Source organism: Microplitis demolitor, chromosome 5, assembly GCF_026212275.2.
Source record: "Microplitis demolitor isolate Queensland-Clemson2020A chromosome 5, iyMicDemo2.1a, whole genome shotgun sequence".
In the NCBI taxonomy this organism is placed as follows: domain Eukaryota; kingdom Metazoa; phylum Arthropoda; class Insecta; order Hymenoptera; family Braconidae; genus Microplitis; species Microplitis demolitor.
Genome location: NC_068549.1, coordinates 21,268,920 through 21,293,793, shown reverse-complemented (window position 1 = coordinate 21,293,793; position 24,874 = coordinate 21,268,920). Strand labels below are relative to the sequence as shown.

The following is a 24,874-nucleotide window of genomic DNA, read 5'->3' as shown; positions in this document are numbered from 1 at the left end:
TCAGGGAACTAGTATCCGATCACTCCATGTATTTTTATATCGATATTGATTAAATTTGACTAATATAGATATACAAATACATGAAATGATCAAGTACTAGTTCCCTGATTGAGTACGAGGTCTTTATATTGAATTTCATTTATTTTTAATGTTTAAATTACAATTTTTAAAGTTTAAATATCAATGTTTCCCTTGATACTGAAGTTAGCCGACGTCTAATAATTTTTGAATTTTTATAAAAACAATAAAGTATAAAAAAAAAAAATATTTAAAAAATTGCACTTGTAGCTTTTTTAATTTTCTACATGTGCAAATTTTTAGTTTTTTTTTTTTTTATCGTAATTGATTTGTTGAAATAAAATAAAAACCTTATTAATTGTCTGTTAACGGACTCATATTTTTCCTGCATATTTATATAGTTCATTTTTTTTCCATGTGGAATTTTAGAAAAATTCATTCCGTATTCGAAGTAAATACGGAATTTGTTTCTCCGAAGTGATATTGGTTTTGTAAAAAATGACTTTTACTCCAAGGAAATTAAATAAATACGCAGCCATTCGCTCTTCATTCACTCCAGATTCAATCCGCATTCACTCTGAAAATTTTTCACAGTATATATGTATATATGTATACTTTTCTTAAACATTTTCTTAAATTCAATCACATAAAATTGTTTTTTTTTTTTTTTCTCACGATAAATTGTCTTTTAAAAAATTAAAATGTTTACAAACATGAATTGTAAAAGTTTTAAATAAATTTATAGAGAATATAAATTAATAAGTTAAAGTATATATAGATGTAGATGTATAAGAGGAAAACAAATTGATAAATTTGAAGATTACATAGATTTAAAAGTTATAAATGGATAGACGTTATTGATAAAATGTCTCATTGAAAAAGTTAAATATAAAGTTTTAACTTACTTATATATTTTAAAATAGAATAAAAGTTTGTCGGCTATTTGTTAAAATTTTTTTTATAAGTTGGATGAAAGTGATAGGTTTAGATGTATCACTAGATATAAAATAAGTGACACATTCTTGAATGATTAGTTTACAATGCACCTGCTACTCTGTACACTTAAACTTAAGTCTCTCGTCTCACTTGCTGGCAATTGAGTTTTCCCCGAGTTAAACCAACTCAAATTAAACTTTTGATAATAATAATAATTCAAACTTCAAATTAGAGATTCTTAAAATATTTCAAGATTTTAGTTACTCGGTTAATTACACTTACACTTAATTACACTCTGTAATTGATAACTGAAACGAGTCACGTGTAAGTTAATTACTCAAATTATTTATTTGTCACAAAATCTATCCAATATCTCATGTTTTTCAAACAATTTTTTAAAAATATCACTTTTGATTATGAAAAATTGTATGATGGCCTAATTTAAACACGACAGAATATAATATCTGTATTAATTATTCATTTAAAAGAATCCGTGTGTTTATTTATATCTAAGGGTAGATTCTGACCTGTTATTTTCATAACTATAATGGTAATTAATAATAATAACTTTTAACATGGACTGGAAAAAGTCAGGAGTGAAGTCAGAACGAATATGGATTTTATTTAAATTCGAATTCACTCTGTATCCAAAATTTTCTTTCAACGGAATGATTTCGGGGTCATGAAGATTTTAAATTAATGCGGATTTCCTCTGATTCGAAGTTTTAACATTAAAATAAATTTTTTTTCTGAGTAAATTTAACTTTGGGGGATTCAATTCACTTTGAAAAATATTTTACAATTTACAGGAAAAAAAAAAAAAATCAAGTGCATGAAACTGAAGCTAGCGGCTGTAATGAGTAGCGGCCACGCAAAAAATTACTGGCCGCTACTTATTACGCCCGCTAGCTTCAGCTTCATTTCATGTACACAGGAAAAATTATTCGGTGTGTAAAAGGTGATCAATAACTTTACATAGCCTACTCGGTGTTAATTTTCGGGAAGTCTACGGTTTCGGTAGTGTCGCCAAATGACTGCGAATTCTTGTCGAACTCGACGAAATAACACTTTTTTTCAAAAGCTGTAACTTCTTCAAAAATGGACTAATTCAGACATTTTTTTTTGCAAAATTTTCCTCTATAAATATACTTTCCAGAAAAAAATACAAAAAAAAATTGAAGTCTTTAAAATCTATGGAATTTTTCACTTTTTTTTTAAAAAATCGCATTTTTCTCAAAAAATAAGCGAGATATCAAAAAATTTCATTCTTTGAGAAATTTTTATTTCGTCGAGTTCTACTAAAATTCACGGCCATGTAGCGGCGCACCGGAAACAGCAGAATCTCAAAATTTTTTAGTGTAATTATATTCTAAAAATGAATCAGTGAAATTCACTTCAAATTAGCAAATAGTCTGAGATCCAGCTATAGGTTTATTAGTGGTTGAGTTGGTGGTATAGCTGTAGAAATAGTGACTACTGAACTATAGTTAATTTCACTAATTAATTTTGAAAGAGCAAAAAAAATAAAAAAAATACCGTAGGTTTAATAATTCCAAATATATAAAAATATCAGTAGGCATTGTAATGGAAAAACATAATTTATTGCTCAAGTTTATTAATAAATTTCCATAAAATAAAATAAAATGCACAGTATTGTAGGTGTATGTAATATATAATAACTAATAATGTCGAAAATTACAATTGCATAGATGATAAATGGTATTTACTTATTAATTGTCGAATGTCGTTCATTGGTTCATAATAATTAGTCATACATGTATATATCTATATATACATACATGTATAGTACTTACTATTGCCATTAAATATATATTTACATTTTACAATATCAATTGGTTCGTCGTTATTTGATAAAATTAATACTAATTATAATAATCCATTAATTGTGAACATTTTAATTAAATAGTATTATAGAATAATCATTTTTCTTCAACAATTTTCCTCTACATTATTAATTAAGGCAGTCTGAATGATAATTACAGTATTAATTATCATTCAACACGTAACTATGGATATAATTTTTATTATGAATTTAACATTATTTAATTAATTAATTAAATATATATTTCTTATATATATATGTAATAAAAAGAGATCCGAAAATTTTTTGCCAATGATCTTAGAGCAAGATCATCATTAATTTATTATTTTTCTCACTTTGTTCGTTTATTTATTTATTTTAAATACATTAGTTTATATTTTAATTATCTTAGGAACAGAGTGAGGCTTATTGTATTATTTATATATATATATATATATATATATATATATATAATTCATATATTTATATATATATATATAATTTTAGTCAATAACATTAATCATTATCTGAATTGTATTATCACTGAATTGTGCAGGTTTTGCCTGGTTCGGAAGATCGAAGGGTGATTCTTGAACCCGGTGCGATATTCTCGTTTCCAGCGGCAAGGGAACACGTCTTGGTCCTCATTATCATCAAATCTGTTCTAATACTTGGACGTCGTACATTTGGTGCAACAACTCCGCAAGCGTCACTCAATCGACGTTTTATACTGAGTGTTGCTTTATGCTTTGGCTTTTTTTTTTTAACAACATAAAAAATAAACAATAAACAATAATCAATACAATATATAGGTTTATTTATATCTTTTTTATCAATATTTAGAGCGCATGCAGCATCAAAATGACTATAAGCCTCTTTCTGTACTAAATATTTATATTATATATATATATATATATATATATATATATATATATATATATATATATATATATATATATATATATTAAAATAAGACGTTTTTTTAACAAAAAATTTTTTTTTGTAAATGTCGAGGGTCTCTAAAAACAGTATGGGGTAAGTTGACCACCCCAATTAGTTCCACCATTTATAATTTTGACCAAAAAAAAATTTTTCTTGGTTACGAAAATTTAAAATTGTAAAATTTTAGTGTTCGTATAAAAAAAAGAAAAAAAAATTTGAAGTCTGTTTTAAAATTAAAAAAAATTATGTTGAATAAATTAAATATTAATATTCAAGTCATAGCTTATAATTTTATAGAATATATTTCTATAAAATATTTAAGAGAAAATTCAATAAAAAAAAAAAAAAAAAGACATTTTACCCCTAATTCAGTTTTTTTGCCGATTAGTTGTAAAATAACTCGGATAATAATCACGAAAACTTTTATGTTTTGTCAAAATTTAAAAATGGTCGTCGTATTTTGAGTGGAAAATTTACCTAATTTTTTTCTAGAGTGTAGATAAACATTTTTAAAAAAAAGTTTTTAGTTAAAATGCGGTGTCTTATTTTTCTTCACTTTTTTCCTACGAGTAAAAATATAACGACTAAATAATATACTTTAAATCCCGGGACATCAATTAACGTTTTTTAAATTAAGATTGTGTGCAATAGTTTTTTCACTAATTGATAACAGGTAATTTAAAAATTTAATAACAGAGATTAATTATAAAAGTTTAAAATAGAAAGATGAAAAGATATAAATTTTAATTATAACTACAGTTTAACGAACGGAATATGAAGCAAGCGAATAAATATAGAATTTACGGTTATATGTATGGTAAATAATCAAAACTCAGCAGATCGTAATTAAAGTAGAGTTATTTACCTGAGAAGGTGGCAACATTGTGGGTGAGCCAAAGGTCAATGGAACTTTTCTGTGATGATTTGGAGCCATTTCTAGAGGCAATCCGGCCACAACAAAAAGTTGGTAGAAAAGCTCGTCAACGTGATAATTGCGCTTAGCTGACACTTCAACAAACACACAGCATTCATCTTGGCTCACGCAATATTGCTCTGCTTCTTCTACACTTACAACCCTTATAATAATAAAATAAATTATTACTATTATTATTATTAGTGTTTACTGACTTACTAGCTTACACTGTAAAACTTTTCGGAGCAAACCCAGATTTTTTATTTATTTAATCCCCTCAGAAAAGTTTACCCTCAAGGGAAGTCTTATTTGTATTATTCATAAAAAAACTTGCGCGGAGTGAAAATTACGAGTAATAAAAATTATCAATAATTTATTTGCGATTTTGCATTAAAAATTGTCTGCATTAAATATATATATTTATTTCTACATTTAAACTCCATAACAGAAGGGATATGGAGAAAAATAAATCCATATTCAGTTTGCTAACAAAAGTTCTCTTTTTACTCCGTACGCGAAATAATTTTTTTTTTATAACCCGGAACTACGAATGATGGAATGAATTCAAATTAAAAATTCACAAACGATTTTTTACAGTGTATTCGATTATGTGGAGAAAAAATTTATGGAACGGTTCCAGTTTATATACAGAGGGAGGGGGCAAAACGGGGTACTCAAGGACTGCTAAGTTTTCGAGGACTCAGATACGCGAAATTTTTTTTTTAGTGTTATTTAAAGTAAATAGAAAATTTTTCAGTTGTCGTTAAAAAAAAAATTTTATTATTGCGGGCAAAATGGGCACCCCTAAAAAAAGTAAAAAAAAAAATTCTGGATATTAAATAAATTAAATTTTTTATTGGATACAAAGAAGAACAAAAAAATATTTTTCGACTGACACTCGATTTCTGAAAAAGTTTAACAAAAAAAAATTCAAAATGATGCTCAATTATATTTACAAAAGAGATTTTGGAATGTTTGAAAAATAATTTTTTTATTATAAAATTTTAGGGGTATTCCGTTTAACTCCCGTTCCCTATATTATCATGGTATCAACTCCCATAAGAACATAAAAACTGTTTCAATAATTTTTTTCTCCATGTAAAATTGAAAATAATATTAAATTTATATTTGAAAACATACTTAGCATCATAATCACATTTATTTCCCGCCATGACCATGGGTACTTTTAAATTATGATGGCTTTTACTCCTTCCTTTAACACTTTGTGTGGCAGTTATTTTAGTTTCCAATATTGCCTCTCGTAATCTAATGGCCTCTTCAAAAGACTCGCGGCTGTCCATACTAAACACGAGTACAAATAAGTCACCTGTTAACAAATTTATTCACTTTTATTCAAATATTTTTTATCTTATTATACACTTTTCTTAATCTAAATATTCATCATATTTTTTTTCTTAAGACTAATTATCTATATTAATATATAAAAAAAAGAAAAATAAATAAATGACGTGTACGTGACCATTATATAACTATGTTTCAAACGAGCTTGCTCCATATATATTTTTTTAAACATACATGTGTATAATTAACACGCAACTTATTAAAACATTTTTTATCATACATATTTTATAATTACTCAAAAGTTTAGATTCATATTTATGTTAAATTTATTTCATATATTTTTTATATTTATACTTTGATTAATTTATATTTTATATATGACATATGTAATAATATATATGTCAAAATAATATTACGGATGTGAATAAGAGGTAATAGAAAATAAAACTTGTGCGTCACTTTGATTGGCGTAAATTTATCCAGCAAATTATTATTATTATTATTATTATTATTATTATTATTACTTTTTTTTTTATCGGAAAAAAATCTATATGATCCCTATTAAAAAGTATTCATATCGTCGGTGATAAACGATAAGCGAATGGAAAACTCCTGCTCGTAGTATAGTAAATTTTCGTTATATATACAGAGTAATTTAACACGCTATCGTATATTATAAAAATACAGTAACATGTCAAGTAAATATATGCGTCCCCATGATGAGTAATTATTTGAAAATATATACCGACAAAAATAAACTATTATAATTAAAGTGTAACAAGGGACTAATGACGAAATAATCAGGAAAAAATATGATTTAAAACAGCGATTATGTTATACTATTTGTAATCTTTTATAATTAACCCTCAATAAGAAAACTGGGTCATCAAAGTTATTAATTAATTGTACATATATATATATATATATATATATATATATATATATATATATATATATATATATATATATATATATATATATATATATATATATATATATATATATATATATATATATATATTTTTTTTTAAAGAATTTTTTTTTGGTTATTCTGTCAAAAGTTTTGAATTATTTAGTGGAAAAAAAAAAAAATAATTTTTACAATTCAGAAAATGTTGGAAAAAATATTTCAACACTTATTCGGATTATTCATTCATATGCGTGAGAAAATAAAAAGCAGTTTTTTGGGGTTGCTAAGAAAAATATGCTCGCTGTTGGAGGGTTGATAGTTAAATTACCATTTTCTGTATATATATAAAATATACCGACACTGATAATTGACAAAAATATAAGTTTCCGACGTAAAAACAATGTTTCAAATCAAGTGCTTTTTTAAACACTGTTCTAAATAGTAATTTTTGAATGTAAATTGTTAGTTATGAATTTTAAATTATTAATTTATTTTAAATTCACAAAATCAGTCTTTGTGTGAAGGTTAATTTTATTCAAACTATTTGTCTACGAAGAGAATTCTTTTGAAGATATATATGGACATTATATAATGTTATATATAGTGAAATGTTGGTTTTCTGTGTAAGATTCTGCGGTTACTGTGTATCTCTAGTATTCTCTCACCTTGCTTGAGGCTTTCAAATCTTACGTATTCTCGTATCTTGTACGTTTTATGAGCATTATATTGCCAAGTTTAAGACTGTAGATATAACTTGAAGGCATCCTTAGCATTAAATGTATACGTCTCTGATACTTTATAGTTAAATAACCGTAAAAAAAAATTATTAATAATGTCCAATAAAATCTATGTCTCTGTTTTTTTTTTTTATTTATACTGTAAAAAAATTGCGGATTAAATCCGGAGTGAAATTCACTTCAAAGGGGAGTTTATTTTTATATGAAGTCCAAATCGGAGTGAATACGGTTTTAAAAAAAATTCAGATTACTCCGAAATGACTCTGCTGAAAAAACAAACTTCTTATTAACTCCGTTTGTAGAGGAATTTCTTCAAAAACTCGGAAACTCCGAGTGGCGGGAAAAATTCGAATTTAAATAAAATTTTCGCAACCCGCATTTACTCCCGATTTTTTACAGTGGAAATATTTTATAAAATAATAAATCGATTTAGAGTTTTTTTCTGAAAATCTGTAAGGAAAAGTTTTATTTACGTGTCTAGTAAAAGATGTTAGTTGTATTTATACGTATTGTTAGTTTCTCGAAATATGTCAGGCATTGTGTCTAGTTTGCATCGAAGAAACTAAAAGCATTGTTTTCGAATCGGGGTCAGCCGCATATGAACACGATATATCTACGGTAATAAGACTCAGGGTGCATTTAAAGATTTATTTAAATATCGTTGCTAAAAGGTCTATTGAGCAGTGTGAAATTAAATGCTACTTAGAAGCACATTATTTTTTTTTTTTTTGAAAAAACTACAGTTAGGGTAAATTAAGATGATGAAAACTATTTTTGTTTTTATTTTTTTCTCTCACAACTTGTTGAGTATCTCGAGCGAATAAAGATGAGATGGAATTTGTGAGAAATTAATAGGATGAAAATTAAATGAATTTTATCGTAGCAAGAGTCAACGACAAACTAAATTCGTGTGTATTGATTATACCAAGCGACTAAAGTTTAACCCTTTCTTGGGTGTTTTTACTCTCACTTCAACTTGTTGAGTACACTTATTTTTTGCTCGGTTTCTTCTTTTGAGCTCAAATCTAAGTCTACTATATTTTCTTAAAGCTTTTTCTCTGATTTTTGTATTGCTTTTAAAGGAATAGCCTGTATATACACTGTAAAAAGAGCGATGTTAAAATGAATTAAAACAGGTATAGGTGTTAAAATACCGGTGTTAAATCGGTGTTAAAAAAATTAGAAAAAAAAATGTATTACATATAAAAATTTAATGAATATTATTTGGAGGAAATTTCAATTTTGTTATGGACTTATTTAAATAATTATTTATGCTATACGTAATTTATTTAAAAATTACACAATTTTACCCCCACTATTTCAATTATCAATAATTTAATTAATTAATAAAAATACTGTTTATCTTTCGTGATTAAGTAAGTTAAAATATTCGCAAAGTAAAATTTTTTTAACACCGGTAAAGAATATTAACACCGTCGGCGGTGTTATTTTAACACCGTTTTGGTGTTGAAATTTAACACCGTTTTGGTGTTGAAATTTAACACCAAAAATTTTAATACTTACACCGTTTGGACTTACCCCAGTTTTTTTTACAGTGTATTTTTTTTTTCAACTTTGTAGCAAATGGATTACGTTTTTTTTTTGTTAGGAAACATGAATACGGAGGTCAAGATTTCATTTATACTGATTTTCCTATTCTTCGAAGGGATCACTTACCAGTGAGAAAGGAGAGTCTTCTCATAGCAGGAAAAGGATGATTGCCACTGGTGTCCAATAAATCTAGCTGATGCACTTCCCCTCGAATTCTGTATAATTTTCTATGAAAATCCTCAATTGTTGGGGTGTAGCTTTCCTCAAATTTATTTGATAGAAATCTGTGAAAATAATGTGACAATAAATGATAATAATTTTCTTTTTTCTTGATGTAAAAAAAAAGATAATGGTCTCACGTACGTGAGAGTGAATATAATTTAGGGAATTAATGAAAAAAAAAAAACGTATTTGGTCATGATGTCAGGGCGAGTTGGTAAGTTCATTGGGGATTACTTTGCTGGGAAACAGTTTTCACGACAAGAGGCCACGAAAATCTAGAACGAGTCAGGTGGGTTGTGAAATCCCTCAGCTCTCATCTAACGATATCTCTTCTCGCACTCTTTTATTCTATAGCATCCTTACTTTTTTATTTCTTTTATATTCACGGAAACTATGCTCCGTCTGTGAGATAAAACTCTTTTTTTTTTTTTATTATTTTTCACACCGCTTTTCACTCAATCCGATTTTCGGAGCGATTGAAAAAAAAATATTATATATATATATATATATATATGATGAATTAAGTAAAAGAGATACCTGCGTGTTTTAAAAATCTCATTTTCAAAAAATTTAACCAACTTTTTAATGGAAGAGAAGTAAAATAGGTTCCTTTAAAATTTTAAATGGTAAATCGGTTTTCAAAGTTTGTTAATTTTGAATGAACTTTCAAAATCCAGTTTGTGATAATTTAATTTAAATTCATGCTAAAATCAAAAGTTTAAAATTATTTTTTCGGTACTGACTTCAATTTTTTTTTTTATAGAAAATTTATTTACTTGAATTTTTTTGCAAATTAATAAAATCGGTACAGAATCGAATATCCCAAGGTTATTTTTGTTTATTTTGTGATCATTAAGAATTTTAAACCGATAAATTTTTTTGAATGAAAAAATTTTTATCTCGCTCAGGAAAATTTTTTTTTTTTTTAAAATATCGACAAGTTACTGTGGACTCGTTAAATTCGAGTTAAACAAAACCAGTTAAATTATTAAAACTATTGTAATAGAACAAAAAAAATTTTTTTTTGTATACTCGGTTAGCTCTCCCTCCTTTTTTTTGTTTATTAAATTTTTTGCCCTCAAATGATACATTTCAAAATGTTTTTTTTTTGTAAATGTACCGATGTAAAAAAATAATTGTTGAAAAAAGGTTAAAAAAGTGTTGACTATCTTAAAGTTCAAAATTTAACGACAGAGTTTTCTCAAAAGATTTCTAAACTTTTGAAAATTCACAGAAAAAATAACTGACTTGATATTAATACAAATTAACATTTTTCAGTGTGAAATACATTCAGAAAAAATTGATTTTGAACTAGAATATTTCATGATTTTTCTCTTAAATTTTCGAAAAATTCAAAAAACATTCAAAAAAAGTTCGACGTTATTTCGCGTTTCGAGGTCTACAAGTCAACGCTTTTTCAATTTTTTTTCAACAATTTTTTTTTACCCATGTATCCCTTTGTTTCGGAGAGCTATTTTCGCCCATATTTTTTTTCAATGAATGTTATATTAATACACAACTATCTGATTACTAAAAATAGTATAAATATCAAAGAAAAATACGCTTGAATATTTTTTTCTTTTCGCTTATTTTACTCGCCATGCCCGTATTCGACATGAATAGTTGACGTGATAATAAAGGAATTTAGTTAATTAAAATGTTCGTTATGATTTATTGACTACAAAAATTAAAAATTCCAACAGTTATATCCCTATCGTGTTAACTCATGCGTGAATTAAACAAGCTGTGAATTCACGATGAAAATTCCAAATCGTATGAACGGAAGTTTACGAATGAGTTGAATGATGCATACCAGCGAGTAGGCGATAACGATACATTTGGACGAGTGGCCAAATGGTTGATCGAATTTTCCCGAAATACCATCACCATTTGTTATAAAATTCTCTTATTTTATATTTATATAGATATCATATTATAAGCTTGGGAGAATACTCTCTATGAAAACTCTACTCCTTTTGTTTTAATCTTCGGAAGCTAAATATGATCGAGTTTGTGAATAAATAAATGACAATAGAAAAACTAGTTCGAGTCAATGAGCTTTTAAAGTTTTAACTCAGCGATTATTTATTGGATTTTATTTTTTGAAATTATTGTTTTAATTTTTTTTAGTCGATATCAGTAAAAATAAATTTATATAGAGAGTGACGTACCGTGCTACAATAGCGGTTTTTCCGACGCGAGCACTACCGAGAACAATGAGACGATAGCAGTTGCGAGGTGGCGGTTTGCACGAGTCCTCCTGGGAGGAAGTTGATGCTGGGCTTGGACTAACGGGTACCGGTAGGATTGCATCCTCCGGCCCTGATGGTCCCTCGAGATCCTGAGCACCCCTTCGACCTCGGACTTGTCGGGGTTCACTATCCTCGACCGTAGGCCTATTTCCACAGAGTCGCTGCACGCAACCAAACAATCGGCCGCACGCCTCCAGCTAAACAAAAATAAATTACATTTTTTTTTATTTTTAATATCATCGAGGTTGCAGTGTTTCATTTTTTTCATTAACGAAAAATAATTAGAAAAATTCAAGGTATTAGTTTACTGAAAAATAAAATATTTACTTTTCTTTGAGAAGTCAAAAATTTAATTTATTATTTTTATTGACATTTTATATAATTATTTTTATTAGACGAAAAATTTGTTGCAGTTAATTTTTATGAAATTTTTGTTGAAAAAAAAAAATTTAATTAGGTTTTTGAATTAGTCGATATTTTGATAATCGAAATTGATTTTTTATACTAGAATCTGTTATTTTTGGGATTGATTGCGTTATTTTTGAAATATTGAAAAAAAAATTTTCATGTTTTCACAACGACGTGAAAACTATTAGATTTATTGATCACAAAACTCAATTAACATCAGACTGTACGTCGATTAAAAATAAGCCGATATCGTCTATTAAAAGTTTTAAAAACTATTTTCATTTATTTATTGATAACAAGCTTATATATATGATATACCAAATATCTATAGTCATTTTAATTATATATTAACGTAGATAAAAAACAATGTCTGAATTTACGTTAAAAAAATATTTTCATTAATTAATGTCATTGGCTTATCGTAAAAGTGATTTAAATTAATTTAAATATTGAATTAGTAAAAGCATTAATCAATTAAATGCCTTTAATGCCTGCCCAATCTTAATATGGGTCTCAAATCAAAAAATAAATTATTCCTGGGACTTTTTATGGCTTTTCCTACTAGAGGGCATCGTAAAGAACAAAAAACGTTTATGGTATGATGGGTTATTCCTAACAGGAGCAAAGTTACGGGCCATTTCTTATAATATTGCATAGACAGTGTCATCTGCCTGCATCTGCCCGTATCTGCCCGATGTCGATTTCTCAAGAAATAAATTATTCCCGGGACTTTTTATGGCTTTTCCTACTAGAGGGCATCGTAAAGAACAAAAAACGTTTATGGTATGATGGGTTATTCCTAACAGGAGCAAAGTTACGGGCCATTTCTTATAATATTGCATAGACAGTATCATCTGCCTGCATCTGCCCGTATCTGCCCGATGTCGATTTCTCAAGAAATAAATTATTCCCGGGACTTTTTATGGCCTTTCCTGCTAGAGGGCATCGTAAAGAACAAAAAACGTTTATGGTATGATGGATTATTCCTAACAGGAGCAAAGTTACGGGCCATTTCTTATAATATTGCATAGACAGTGTCATCTGCCTGCATCTGCCCGTATCTGCCCGATGTCGATTTCTCAAGAAATAAATTATTCCCGGGACTTTTTATGGCTTTTCCTACTAGAGGGCATCGTAAAGAACAAAAAACGTTTATGGTATGATGGGTTATTCCTAACAGGAGCAAAGTTACGGGCCATTTCTTATAATATTGCATAGACAGTATCATCTGCCTGCATCTGCCCGTATCTGCCCGATGTCGATTTCTCAAGAAATAAATTATTCCCGGGACTTTTTATGGCCTTTCCTGCTAGAGGGCATCGTAAAGAACAAAAAACGTTTATGGTATGATGGATTATTCCTAACAGGAGCAAAGTTACGGGCCATTTCTTATAATATTGCATAGACAGTGTCATCTGCCTGCATCTGCCCGTATCTGCCCGATGTCGATTTCTCAAGAAATAAATTATTCCCGGGACTTTTTATGGCCTTTCCTGCTAGAGGGCATCGTAAAGAACAAAAAACGTTTATGGTATGATGGATTATTCCTAACAGGAGCAAAGTTACGGGCCATTTCTTATAATATTGCATAGACAGTGTCATCTGCCTGCATCTGCCCGTATCTGCCCGATGTCGATTTCTCAAGAAATAAATTATTCCCGGGACTTTTTATGGCCTTTCCTGCTAGAGGGCATCGTAAAGAACAAAAAACGTTTATGGTATGATGGATTATTCCTAACAGGAGCAAAGTTACGGGCCATTTCTTATAATATTGCATAGACAGTGTCATCTGCCTGCATCTGCCCGTATCTGCCCGATGTCGATTTCTCAAGAAATAAATTATTCCCGGGACTTTTTATGGCTTTTCCTACTAGAGGGCATCGTAAAGAACAAAAAACGTTTATGGTATGATGGGTTATTCCTAACAGGAGCAAAGTTACGGGCCATTTCTTATAATATTGCATAGACAGTGTCATCTGCCTGCATCTGCCCGTATCTGCCCGATGTCGATTTCTCAAGAAATAAATTATTCCCGGGACTTTTTATGGCTTTTCCTACTAGAGGGCATCGTAAAGAACAAAAAACGTTTATGGTATGATGGGTTATTCCTAACAGGAGCAAAGTTACGGGCCATTTCTTATAATATTGCATAGACAGTATCATCTGCCTGCATCTGCCCGTATCTGCCCGATGTCGATTTCTCAAGAAATAAATTATTCCCGGGACTTTTTATGGCCTTTCCTGCTAGAGGGCATCGTAAAGAACAAAAAACGTTTATGGTATGATGGATTATTCCTAACAGGAGCAAAGTTACGGGCCATTTCTTATAATATTGCATAGACAGTGTCATCTGCCTGCATCTGCCCGTATCTGCCCGATGTCGATTTCTCAAGAAATAAATTATTCCCGGGACTTTTTATGGCCTTTCCTGCTAGAGGGCATCGTAAAGAACAAAAAACGTTTATGGTATGATGGATTATTCCTAACAGGAGCAAAGTTACGGGCCATTTCTTATAATATTGCATAGACAGTGTCATCTGCCTGCATCTGCCCGTATCTGCCCGATGTCGATTTCTCAAGAAATAAATTATTCCCGGGACTTTTTATGGCCTTTCCTGCTAGAGGGCATCGTAAAGAACAAAAAACGTTTATGGTATGATGGGTTATTCCTAACAGGAGCAAAGTTACGGGCCATTTCTTATAATATTGCATAGACAGTATCATCTGCCTGCATCTGCCCGTATCTGCCCGATGTCGATTTCTCAAGAAATAAATTATTCCCGGGACTTTTTATGGCCTTTCCTGCTAGAGGGCATCGTAAAGAACAAAAAACGTTTATGGTATGATGGGTTATTCCTAACAGGAGCAAAGTTGCGAGCCATTTCTTATAATATTGCATAGACAGTGTCATCTGCCTGCATCTGCCCGTATCTGCCCGATGTCGATTTCTCAAGAAATAAATTATTCCCGGGACTTTTTATGGCTTTTCCTACTAGAGGGCATCATAATGAACAAAAAACGTTTGTGTTATGATAGGTTATTCCCAACAGGAGCAAAGTTACGAGCTACTCTTTATAGATAATCATTTTCACCCATGCCCACCTATCTCCACCCAATCCTACTATGGCTCTCAGATCAAAAAATAAATTATTCCCAGGACTTTTTATGGCTTTTCCTCTTAGAGGGCATTGTAAGAAATAAAAAACGTTTATGGTATGATAGGTTCTTCCTAACAGGAGCAAAGCAATATTAGATTTATGGTTTTGAACTCTTAGAACCCCATAAAAAAAATTAATTAATTTTTTTTTTCTTTTTTTGAATAATTGGTAAACTATTTATAAAGGGTTTTGAAAATTATTTACTTGAAAACTTTTCTAATTGTGGAATAACTGATCAATTTTTATGAAAAAAAAAAAATAAATAAATAAATAAATAATTTTTGTTAAAAAAAAGTTCTTTTGAAATTTTTATTTTCAAAAATTAGTTTTTTGAAAACTTTTAACTCAAAAGTTATTTAGCTGATTTACTTTGAAATTCAGTCAGATCTGAGTTTTGATAAATCATTAATTTGGGCAGTTGAAAATTTGTATTCAAAAAATTTGAATCACAACCAATTATCCACCTTTTTTTTCAATATATTAGTTTTTATAATAGAAAGTTAAGAAAATATTTTACACAGTAAAAAATTTACCAAGGGAACGTGGGCTATATCCGAACTAATTGATTTTTTATTTATTTAATACCCTCGGAGTTAAATTTACTCTAATAGTCAATTTATTTTGATATTAAAATTCCGGATCGAAGTGTAAGAGGTTTGAAACAAAATCCACATCACTCCGAAATCCACTCTGCTGAAAAAAATTTCCTATTCACCGTATGCTGAGTGGCTTTTTTTTAACTCCAGAATCCCGAGTGACGCAATAATGAATTCAAAATAAATTAAAATCCGTATTCACTACCGCTTTTTTAAACTGCATAATCACGATTTGCTGTAAGACATAAATTTTATACATCAAAGTCGGTATTACAACTGAGTATTATAGAGTTTCAAACTAATATTCGCATCACATTTTCCTCAATAGCTGAACATAGTGTTGAACGATAGTATAAAACAGTTTTAATCCAGTTGATATAGTTTCTCAACAATTTCGAGTTACATTTTCCCTATAAATCTCATTTTAAACCTTATTTCCCCAGTTTATTCTTGATAATTCCCGCAGTTTCTTATCGACTGTTTATTCAAAGCAAACAAGAATAAGGAAATAATATTTTCTTTTAATTTTCCAGTAGGTTTAGTTAATGTAACTTAATATCAAGATCATACTTTATATATAAATATTATATAAACAACTGCGGTTCTTATATTTAAAAAAAAAGTACCGTCTTTGTATTACACTTAAAAAATTTCCCAGTGTTCGGAATGATTATGGATTTTATTTCGATCGGAATTCACTCCAATTCGGAGTTTTGATATTTAAACAAACTCTCCTTCGAGTGAATTTTATTCCAAGGAATTAAATAAACAATTATCTGCTTCGTATTCACGCGGCAAATATTTAAAAATATAGTTAGTATCTTACTTTATTCGGGTCGTATTTTGTTTATACAAAAGTTGTTAAATTAAAATTATATTTGTGCACTTCTTGGTTCATTTTGACTTTTGTTAGGCGTTATTAGAAAGAAGTAAAAGTTTACCCAAGTGATTTACTAACTTTATCACCGACGAATAAACCAAAAGTATATACCTCGAGCTTTTCTTAAGAAACTATTAACGGGCTTCGTAAATTAACTTTAGTTTTCCATTGCGGTTTTATTTTTTTATCATCGCGGTGGCTAAATATTATTTGAGTTTAAAAATAAAATGACAAACTTTAAAGCTAAATATTTAACAATTAATTAAGTAAGTACGACTCGGGCATGACCGGTTACTCAAAAAACTTTTTTACAAAAAATTTATTTTATGTAAATAAAAATAAATATTTTTATTTTTGAAAAAGTGATTTTAAATAAATTTCAAATTTATTATTTACTAAGTAAGAGTTTGTTAAATTCAAATAAATTTTTTTTTAAATCTTATATTTATATCTTTTAGTGAAAGCTTTATTTTTATGGTCCGATTTAAAAAAAAAAACTTAAGTAGACAGATTTCGATTTTTCTTTTTTTTGAGATTATTATTAATTTTTAAGTGATTCAGAGAACTTCAAGTAAAATAAGGCATTAAATAAATTTTTTAATAACTTAATAAAAAAAAAAAAAATTCATTTCGCTCTGGAAAAAAAATTGCATTGCAGATATCTATAATTAATTATTGTAGATAAGTTAAATTCAAGGGATATGAAAGTATGGACAGTAATTGAAGCCGGTAAAAAAATTTGATTCGTCATAATTTTCTAAAAGTATTTGTAATTTTCTGAAAAAATTCGCTTTATTGAAATAACTGTAAAACGATAACAGAGTTGGGCAAAATCGATAAAAATAAATTGTATCCGGTGCTTAAAAGCCACAAGCATTAATTATTCACTTAGGTATCCTCTCACACCCCTTGTCTACTCTGTACTATTATGACATTATGTAGGTTCATGGAAAATTATTCAAATTGTGTATTAAACACTTGTTAAATAGTACTATCTGACCTAATAAAATGATAAATATTTTATGTATTGCGCTGCATTATTATGTGTGCATTAGGATTTGATTAAATCTTTGTTAGTAAATAGAATATGATAATTGGAAGTATGGTATGTGATTTTCATTACTAAAGTATTTCCGATATTACTTTGTGATTGAAAATAACTGAAAAATTATTAATAGCAAGTTAATTTCATCGGGATTATATTTAAACATGAAAAAAAGGTTCACTTATGATAGCTCGTGTAAAAAAAATTAGTTCCTAAAAATTCAAATGAATATTGACATGCAGAATTTATAAATAAGACAGCCCGAGTCAAAATATTAAACGTAAATTGAACGTTGTGGCGATGATCGGCCTATGAAGAAGGAAAGATTTCGGGAAAAGATCGCACCAAGCTTTATCGCAAAGTTCTCCAGACTAATTCACATAAAGATACGTATCCTCAAGGTCTTCCTCGAGAACACAATCTATGGTGCTGTCACCTAAACGAAGAACATTAAATTGAAGACTGACATGAGGTGCCCGATCAAAAATTATTTTATCTATAGATAATTAAATAATCTATCTTAAATACTACGTATCTTTTTGCAAATCAGTCTGGAGAACTTAGCGATGAAGTTTGGTGCGTTCTTTTCCCGATTTCTTTCTTTCCTCATAGTCCGGTCATCGTCCAAAATGTTCAATTTACGTTCATTACGTTCAATTCACGTTTAAAACGTGGAAAACGTTTAATTTACGTTTAATATTTTGACTCGGGAGATTAGAACTTTTTTCCAACTTTTATGATTTTAGTAGTAAAAAATTTAGTTGATTAGAAATTTATGTGGCGAGTTTCGCATGAAATGAGAACGTCTTTGAAACATTTTTTTGAAAATGTATAATCACTAGATTTTTTTCTTAAATTATAGAAATTTTCAAACTGATTTTGAACGAAAGTAAAATGTAGTCATCATACATTTTGAAAACTGTTTCAAAAATATTCTCATTTGACTTAAAATTCGTTTATGTAAAATTCTAATTTTACAATAATTTATACTATTAAAATAAAAGTTGGAAAAAAGTTCTAATTTGTGTTAAATTTAGAAAATCTACATGTCGGACTTGGAATTTTTTCGAAACGAATTTTCCTTTGCATGAGAGAATTTGAGAAAAATGATTCAAATATATGAATTACAAATTTTGTACCCTCATGATAGTACGATGGCTCTTCTGTTTACTTATTTTAAATACTTTTAAACACCCCCATTCGTCTGACCTTTGTCTATATAAAAAATATTTTTCAATTATTAATATACTTTTAAAAGTTGGGTTTTGCTTCTATAGTTTTGTTAATGTAAGAATATTAAACTCATATGTTGTAGTTAAAATAAACCGTCGATATAAGTTTAAAATAATAACAAACTTGTTGGCTATAAATAATAAAAGTAGAACTGAGCAAAATGGGATCGTTAAAAAAATAAAATACTTTTGTAAAATTTAATTATCAATCTTTTAGTTTTCATTTCATTACAATAAAAAAAAAATTTACGGTTTACCTAGGATTCAAAAATATTTTATTTTTGAACAAAATGTTTTATTTTCAAAACTGTCATAATTTTTGTAACTGGTTAATTATATAGTTAAGCAGTTTGACTCCTAGGATTTTTTTTTGAAGAGATTCAACTTTTCTATACAAAATTCACTTGAACATTTTTATCGTACGTTTAGTAGTTTACGCCCCAGAAAAAAAAAATCAATACTATCAAAAAAATGATTCCCATGGATGAGCCAAGTAAAACAGCTCGAGTTACACTAAAGTTACATACGCCCTATTAAAGGCCACTAAATCCCCTTCAAATTACGAAATACGGTATTCTGATATCACGAAATGCTGCTGAGTTATCGCAGGTTAAAAAAAAAATATTTGATTTACAAGTTTTTTAAATGGGAAAACTTAAAGACTCGATTGAGAGAATTACAAATTAAAATTATGACACAATTTTTTATTTTTATCTAAACAACAAACTCTCAGTGTGTTAGAGGAATCAAAATGCTTGTTTTAAAAAAAGTGTCCCGTATATGCGCATAGATTTGAATAAAAAATTTATTTTGAAAACCACTTGAGTGAAAGTATCAAGCAACTTATCAGACAATTCATATTTTTTTGAATTTATTTAGAAAGTAATGAACAAAAACTCAATACACGGAAAGAAAATTATGGGAAGTGTTCCTATGCATTATGGGAACCATTTCCATAATGGTATGAGAACTATCCCCATATCATTATGGGAATATTCCCATAATGCTATGGGAACGATTTTTATAATATTATAAAAATATTTTTTTACAAAATAGTATTGGAATTTTTTCAAAATTTGAATTTTCTTAAATATTCTGCGCTGACAAAAAATTTCTGTTAAAAATTTTGATGTTTTTTGCCAAATAAGATTTTTTTTTGTTTGAATTTTTGTTTTTATGTTTGATAATATTTCTGTGTATAGTTCAAGTGATTTTCACACTTTTCTTTAAATTAATACTTCCATGATAGTATGGGAACCATTTCCATAATATTATAGGAATTATTCCCATAATGGTATTGGAACGATTTCCATAATATTATGGGAATGATTCCCATAATCACATGGAAAATATTCCGATTGCATTATGGGAATGGATCCTATAATTTATAGGAATAGTTCCTATATATTATGGGAATGATTTCCATAATATTATAGGAAGTCTTCCTATAATTATGGGAAACATTCCTATAATTATAGGAACTGCTCTTATAATTTATGGTTGTAATTCCTATACTGGTATAGGAAAAAATTTCACAAAATTATGGGAACCATCCCCATAATTTACTTTCCGTGTACTGTTTAAAAAAATTTTTTTTAATAATTAATAAATTGAGTAATTAATAATATTTAAAAAAAATGAATTCTCCATAAAATTAAATTTTATTTCCAGCTTTTAGGAAACATCAAAGTATTAAATTCAATTGAAAGCTGACACGATTAAATATATCGGTATACTATAAACGTGTGTCAAACCCCATCAGAGGTTTTTATCATAAAAATAAATAAATATTAATAATTTAGCTAAGTGGCTTTGAGCGGTCAGCTGGTGCGATCCATTTAATCTCACATAGATTATTAAACATACTTCTTTACAGACACGTTAATTGGCCATTAAATTTATCAGCATTAAAATTTCACTTCAATTTCATTTTCCTTTATATTGTCCACTTGATGAGTATACGCTATTTTAGTGATCATAAAAGTCTCGCAATATCGATCTCACGTTAAGTGGATACACCCAGATTACTTGTTGTTAATCTGTATCACAAAAAAAATCAATTTTAAGCTTTGCTATTATTTTTATTTTTTTTTTTTTTTCTATCATATCTGAGCTTTAAAAAAAAAATAATTATAACCTCAATAATAAGAATTCGTGGGACACAAAACTCTGAAGGCGATCTTTAGAGAATTTTAAGACGAGATATTGTCCGTTATATATATATATATAAAAATAAGAAGACTAAAGAGTCTGCCCGAGTTTTAAGATGACAAAAAAAAGTTATTAAACTTTTTTTTTTTTTTTTTTTTTATTCTTCATACTTTTATACATTTTTTATCACTACTTACGAACATTACTTACATTAAATAATATTATTGTTTTCAACGTTGTTTAAAGATATCTATAATGGTGATATATATTAAGTAAACTTGTCAACTTATTTTATAAAGATAAATAATGATAATACACTGTAACAAATATGCAGTAAATTTGGAGTGAGCATGGATTTTATTACATTCTGAATTCATTCAAAAGTCCGAAGCTTGAAAAAACTTCACTTCGCATTTGTAGTACATGGAACTTTTTTTTTCAGCAGAATGACTTAGGATTGATGTAGATTTTATTCCAATCCGCACTCATACTCATCGAATATTTTAGTGTTTAAATAAACACCGCGATATGAAAAAAAAAAAAAACCATTGAAAAAGCGCTGGCTATTCTAAACTAACACGTGTCCTGACCAAATTTTTTTCAACGTTTTTCAAACTATTGAGCATTCAAGGGAAAAATCAATGTTTGAGTTAAAACTCAAAACATGCCCTCAAAAAATGATAAAAATCAGTTTTTTCTGAGAAAAATGTTTACTTTGGACAAATTCAAAAAAACATGCACTTTTACAATTAGTCAATGGCTTTTTTCTTTACATTTTTTGAAATTTAAAAATTGTTTGCAAAAAGTTCGTCGTTGTGTGACGTTTTGATGTGTAGAATGGTCGACCTTTTTTCAACATTTTTTTTACACAGTCTGCTTTGAAATGGATTTTACTCCGAGGATAGTAAATAAATGAAAAATCATCGGCTCCAAATTCATTCCAAATTTAATCTGCGTTTCATTTACTTCAAAAATTTTATACTGTACAGTAATAATAGTACAATTTTCTTCTATATTTTTATCGAGTTACTGCTCAACAGCATCTGTGGTTTTTCTTGTAGAGAGAGTAATATTTTGAATAATTCAGTATTGTGGTTGCAAAAAAAAAAAAAAAATTATGTTCCATTGTAATACAAATAAGTTATTGAAAAAAATAGATAAGTTAAACTGTGTATTATATATATCTTGAAAAAGAACATGATGTTCTTTTTTTTTCCACAGCTTTTAAGTTCCGCGATGAAATCGATTGGTAATTCATCTTGGGAACAAGCTATTCAGCGTAGAAACAAGTGAATATTTTTCTACACTGAAATAAGTAACTGAGCGCTTTAGTCATTTTAAATTCCTGAAAAATGTAGGAGAAATGAAATGCTATGTGCATTCTTATGCAGTTTCTAGATATACGAAATCGTTATAATCGTTTGAGGTTTTTGTTTCAAAGTTTTCTGCTTAAAAATTTTAATCTTTTCCAAAACTGAGAAAATATTTAAACCAGATAAATAATGCATTCTTTTCATTATTTATACATGCGACTCAGTAACAAAAGAATTATTAGTGTGTATGATGATTAATGAAATATAAGTTGGATGTTCTTGAAAATAAAGGAAAAAGTTGATTAGAGAAAATGTTATAATTTATTAATCACTTGAAAATAATTTTATTCAACAATCAGAATAAAAGTGGAAGTTTTTTTCAGGCTTGATCATCTGTATAAAATGAATTAACTAATTAGATGTAGATCTGATAAAATAAAGTATAAAAAATTTTATTGAGGAAATTTTTAATTTTTATTGTGAATCATATCTCATATTAAATTTGCACGCGAATAACCATCGGCTGCCCAATTCTAAAACACAGTAACTGAAAAAAATCAAAATTTGTTAATATGAATTGAATCATGTTCACAAGATTCCAATAAAACTAAAAATACCAAAAAATAAATTTTGAAAAATTTCTTTTAATGTGTTTTGAAATTGGGCAACAGCCATACTCATGAAATTTTATTAGAAATATGAGAAAAAAATTTTTTTCACTTTTATGATGGTACGGAATTTTGCTTAAAATTGTATAAAATGTCTACAACCTAATTTAAAATTTTCCTCATTTTCGGAAAATATATAAAAAAAAAAAAAAAATAGAAACTTAGTATACTCAGGATCGAAAAAATAAATTTTTTAACGTCCCCATTTTGCCCGGCTCTTCTCTAATTAAATAAATAAATTTAAAACGTCAAATTATCGAAAAGGGAAAGTCAAGGCATGATAGAATGCCTATGGGAATGAATTATTTATATCGAATTTAATTATCACATACAATTTATCTACATTTCATTTCTACTAATTTCGTTTAATTAAATTTTTTTCCTAAGAGCTACTAAGTGCCCAAAAAAATTTTTTTTTGTTTTAATAAATATTTCAGATGTCTCATTACATCTTATGTACTTAGTATCGTTTAAAAATTCATAACAGTCGTAAAATAAATAACAGCTAAAATTTAAAAAGAATTTTTCTAATGCCCCATTATGCCTCAGGTATTTGGTTTCACTTTGAAACTCATTATATTCATGAAATTAATGAAAATTATGATACAAAATTTTTTAGTACCCTATCGCGCCCTTCTTTAGTTCATATGTAATTAAAATATTGTAATAATCTTAAATATATGGAGTATCCTGTAATTTAAAAAAAAAAAAAAAAAAAAAACTATTTATCTTGTAATTTGATTAGAATATTAATTGGAAAAGAAAATAATTAAACTCCATATTCCAATCTAACAAGATTATAGGAGTTGTCCTATCGCTATCGCACGAAAATCGCACAAGTAATTTAAAATTCTCATTAAAATAAAATTTTAAATTTAAATAAAGCCTACTTTATAACTTTTTTTCTCTGTACACAAGTGCACTTTAACTTCATTTCCACAAATTAGTTTCAGACAAATCAATACAAGCTAATTTTTATTTTCAATTTAAAAATTTATACCTTCATTTTACAAAGAGACTTAACCGACTGTGTTTATATTCAAGCTGGATCAAGATATTTATTTAGAAAATTCCATGGAAAATTTTAATTTATCTCGAACAACATAAATTATTGCAATTACACATAACGTTACATTAAATTTTTATGCTATTGTAGCATTAATCAGAAAAATAATAACAAAGCGTTACATAGTTTATTGAATTTAATGAAAAATCACTTTTATAAACTTCCGATTTCATTTATTCTAGAAATTTTTTCATTAGAAATTATAAAAAATTTTATTCTATCCATTTATTTTCAATGAAATTATTTATTAAACTAGAAACTTACTTAATTAAGACATTAATTTTTTAATTAAGAACAAGAAAAAAATCACAGTAAGTTAAGTAATGAAAATAAAAGCAGTTACTAGCATTACGGCGAATAATTAGTGTACAGTCACTCAAAAGTTAAGATAAATATTAAAAATAAATATGAAAATCTGTAGTAAATAACTGATAGTAATGGGAGTTATGAAGTCCATTAAGGTGTGAATTTATGTAAATCCATAACAATATAGTGAATTTAACTTTGGTTGAAACCACAGAAATGTTAAACATTATCTCTTATGAGTGTTCTCGCCTGTAAAATAAACATTGGATAGACACGAGAACAAAAAACCAACTACTACAGTGGTTGTACACAGTTATGATTTGCATTACTATGCATGCTCAAACTGTTATTTGATAGACAATTGCACAGTATATATTAGGTGTAGTTAAACTTGTCACATAATTTGTAATTGCCCATATTTTAATGGTGCACTGTTTACATTTTGT

General features: G+C 27.9%; 1 protein-coding gene across 1 annotated transcript in view; it reads right to left on the bottom strand.

The window, feature by feature from the left end:
* Positions 1-3,316: 3,316 nt before the first annotated feature.
* Positions 3,317-24,874, bottom strand: part of LOC103579535 (dexamethasone-induced Ras-related protein 1) — a 37,409-nt gene continuing 15,851 nt past the window's right edge. Inside the window, exons 3-7 of the mRNA XM_053739579.1 lie at positions 11,525-11,802; positions 9,258-9,415; positions 5,772-5,958; positions 4,584-4,794; positions 3,317-3,529 (exon numbers count right to left, since the gene is read on the bottom strand). Coding sequence (XP_053595554.1) covers positions 3,317-3,529; positions 4,584-4,794; positions 5,772-5,958; positions 9,258-9,415; positions 11,525-11,802 — 1,047 coding nt within the window. The remainder of the gene's footprint in view (positions 3,530-4,583; positions 4,795-5,771; positions 5,959-9,257; positions 9,416-11,524; positions 11,803-24,874) is intronic.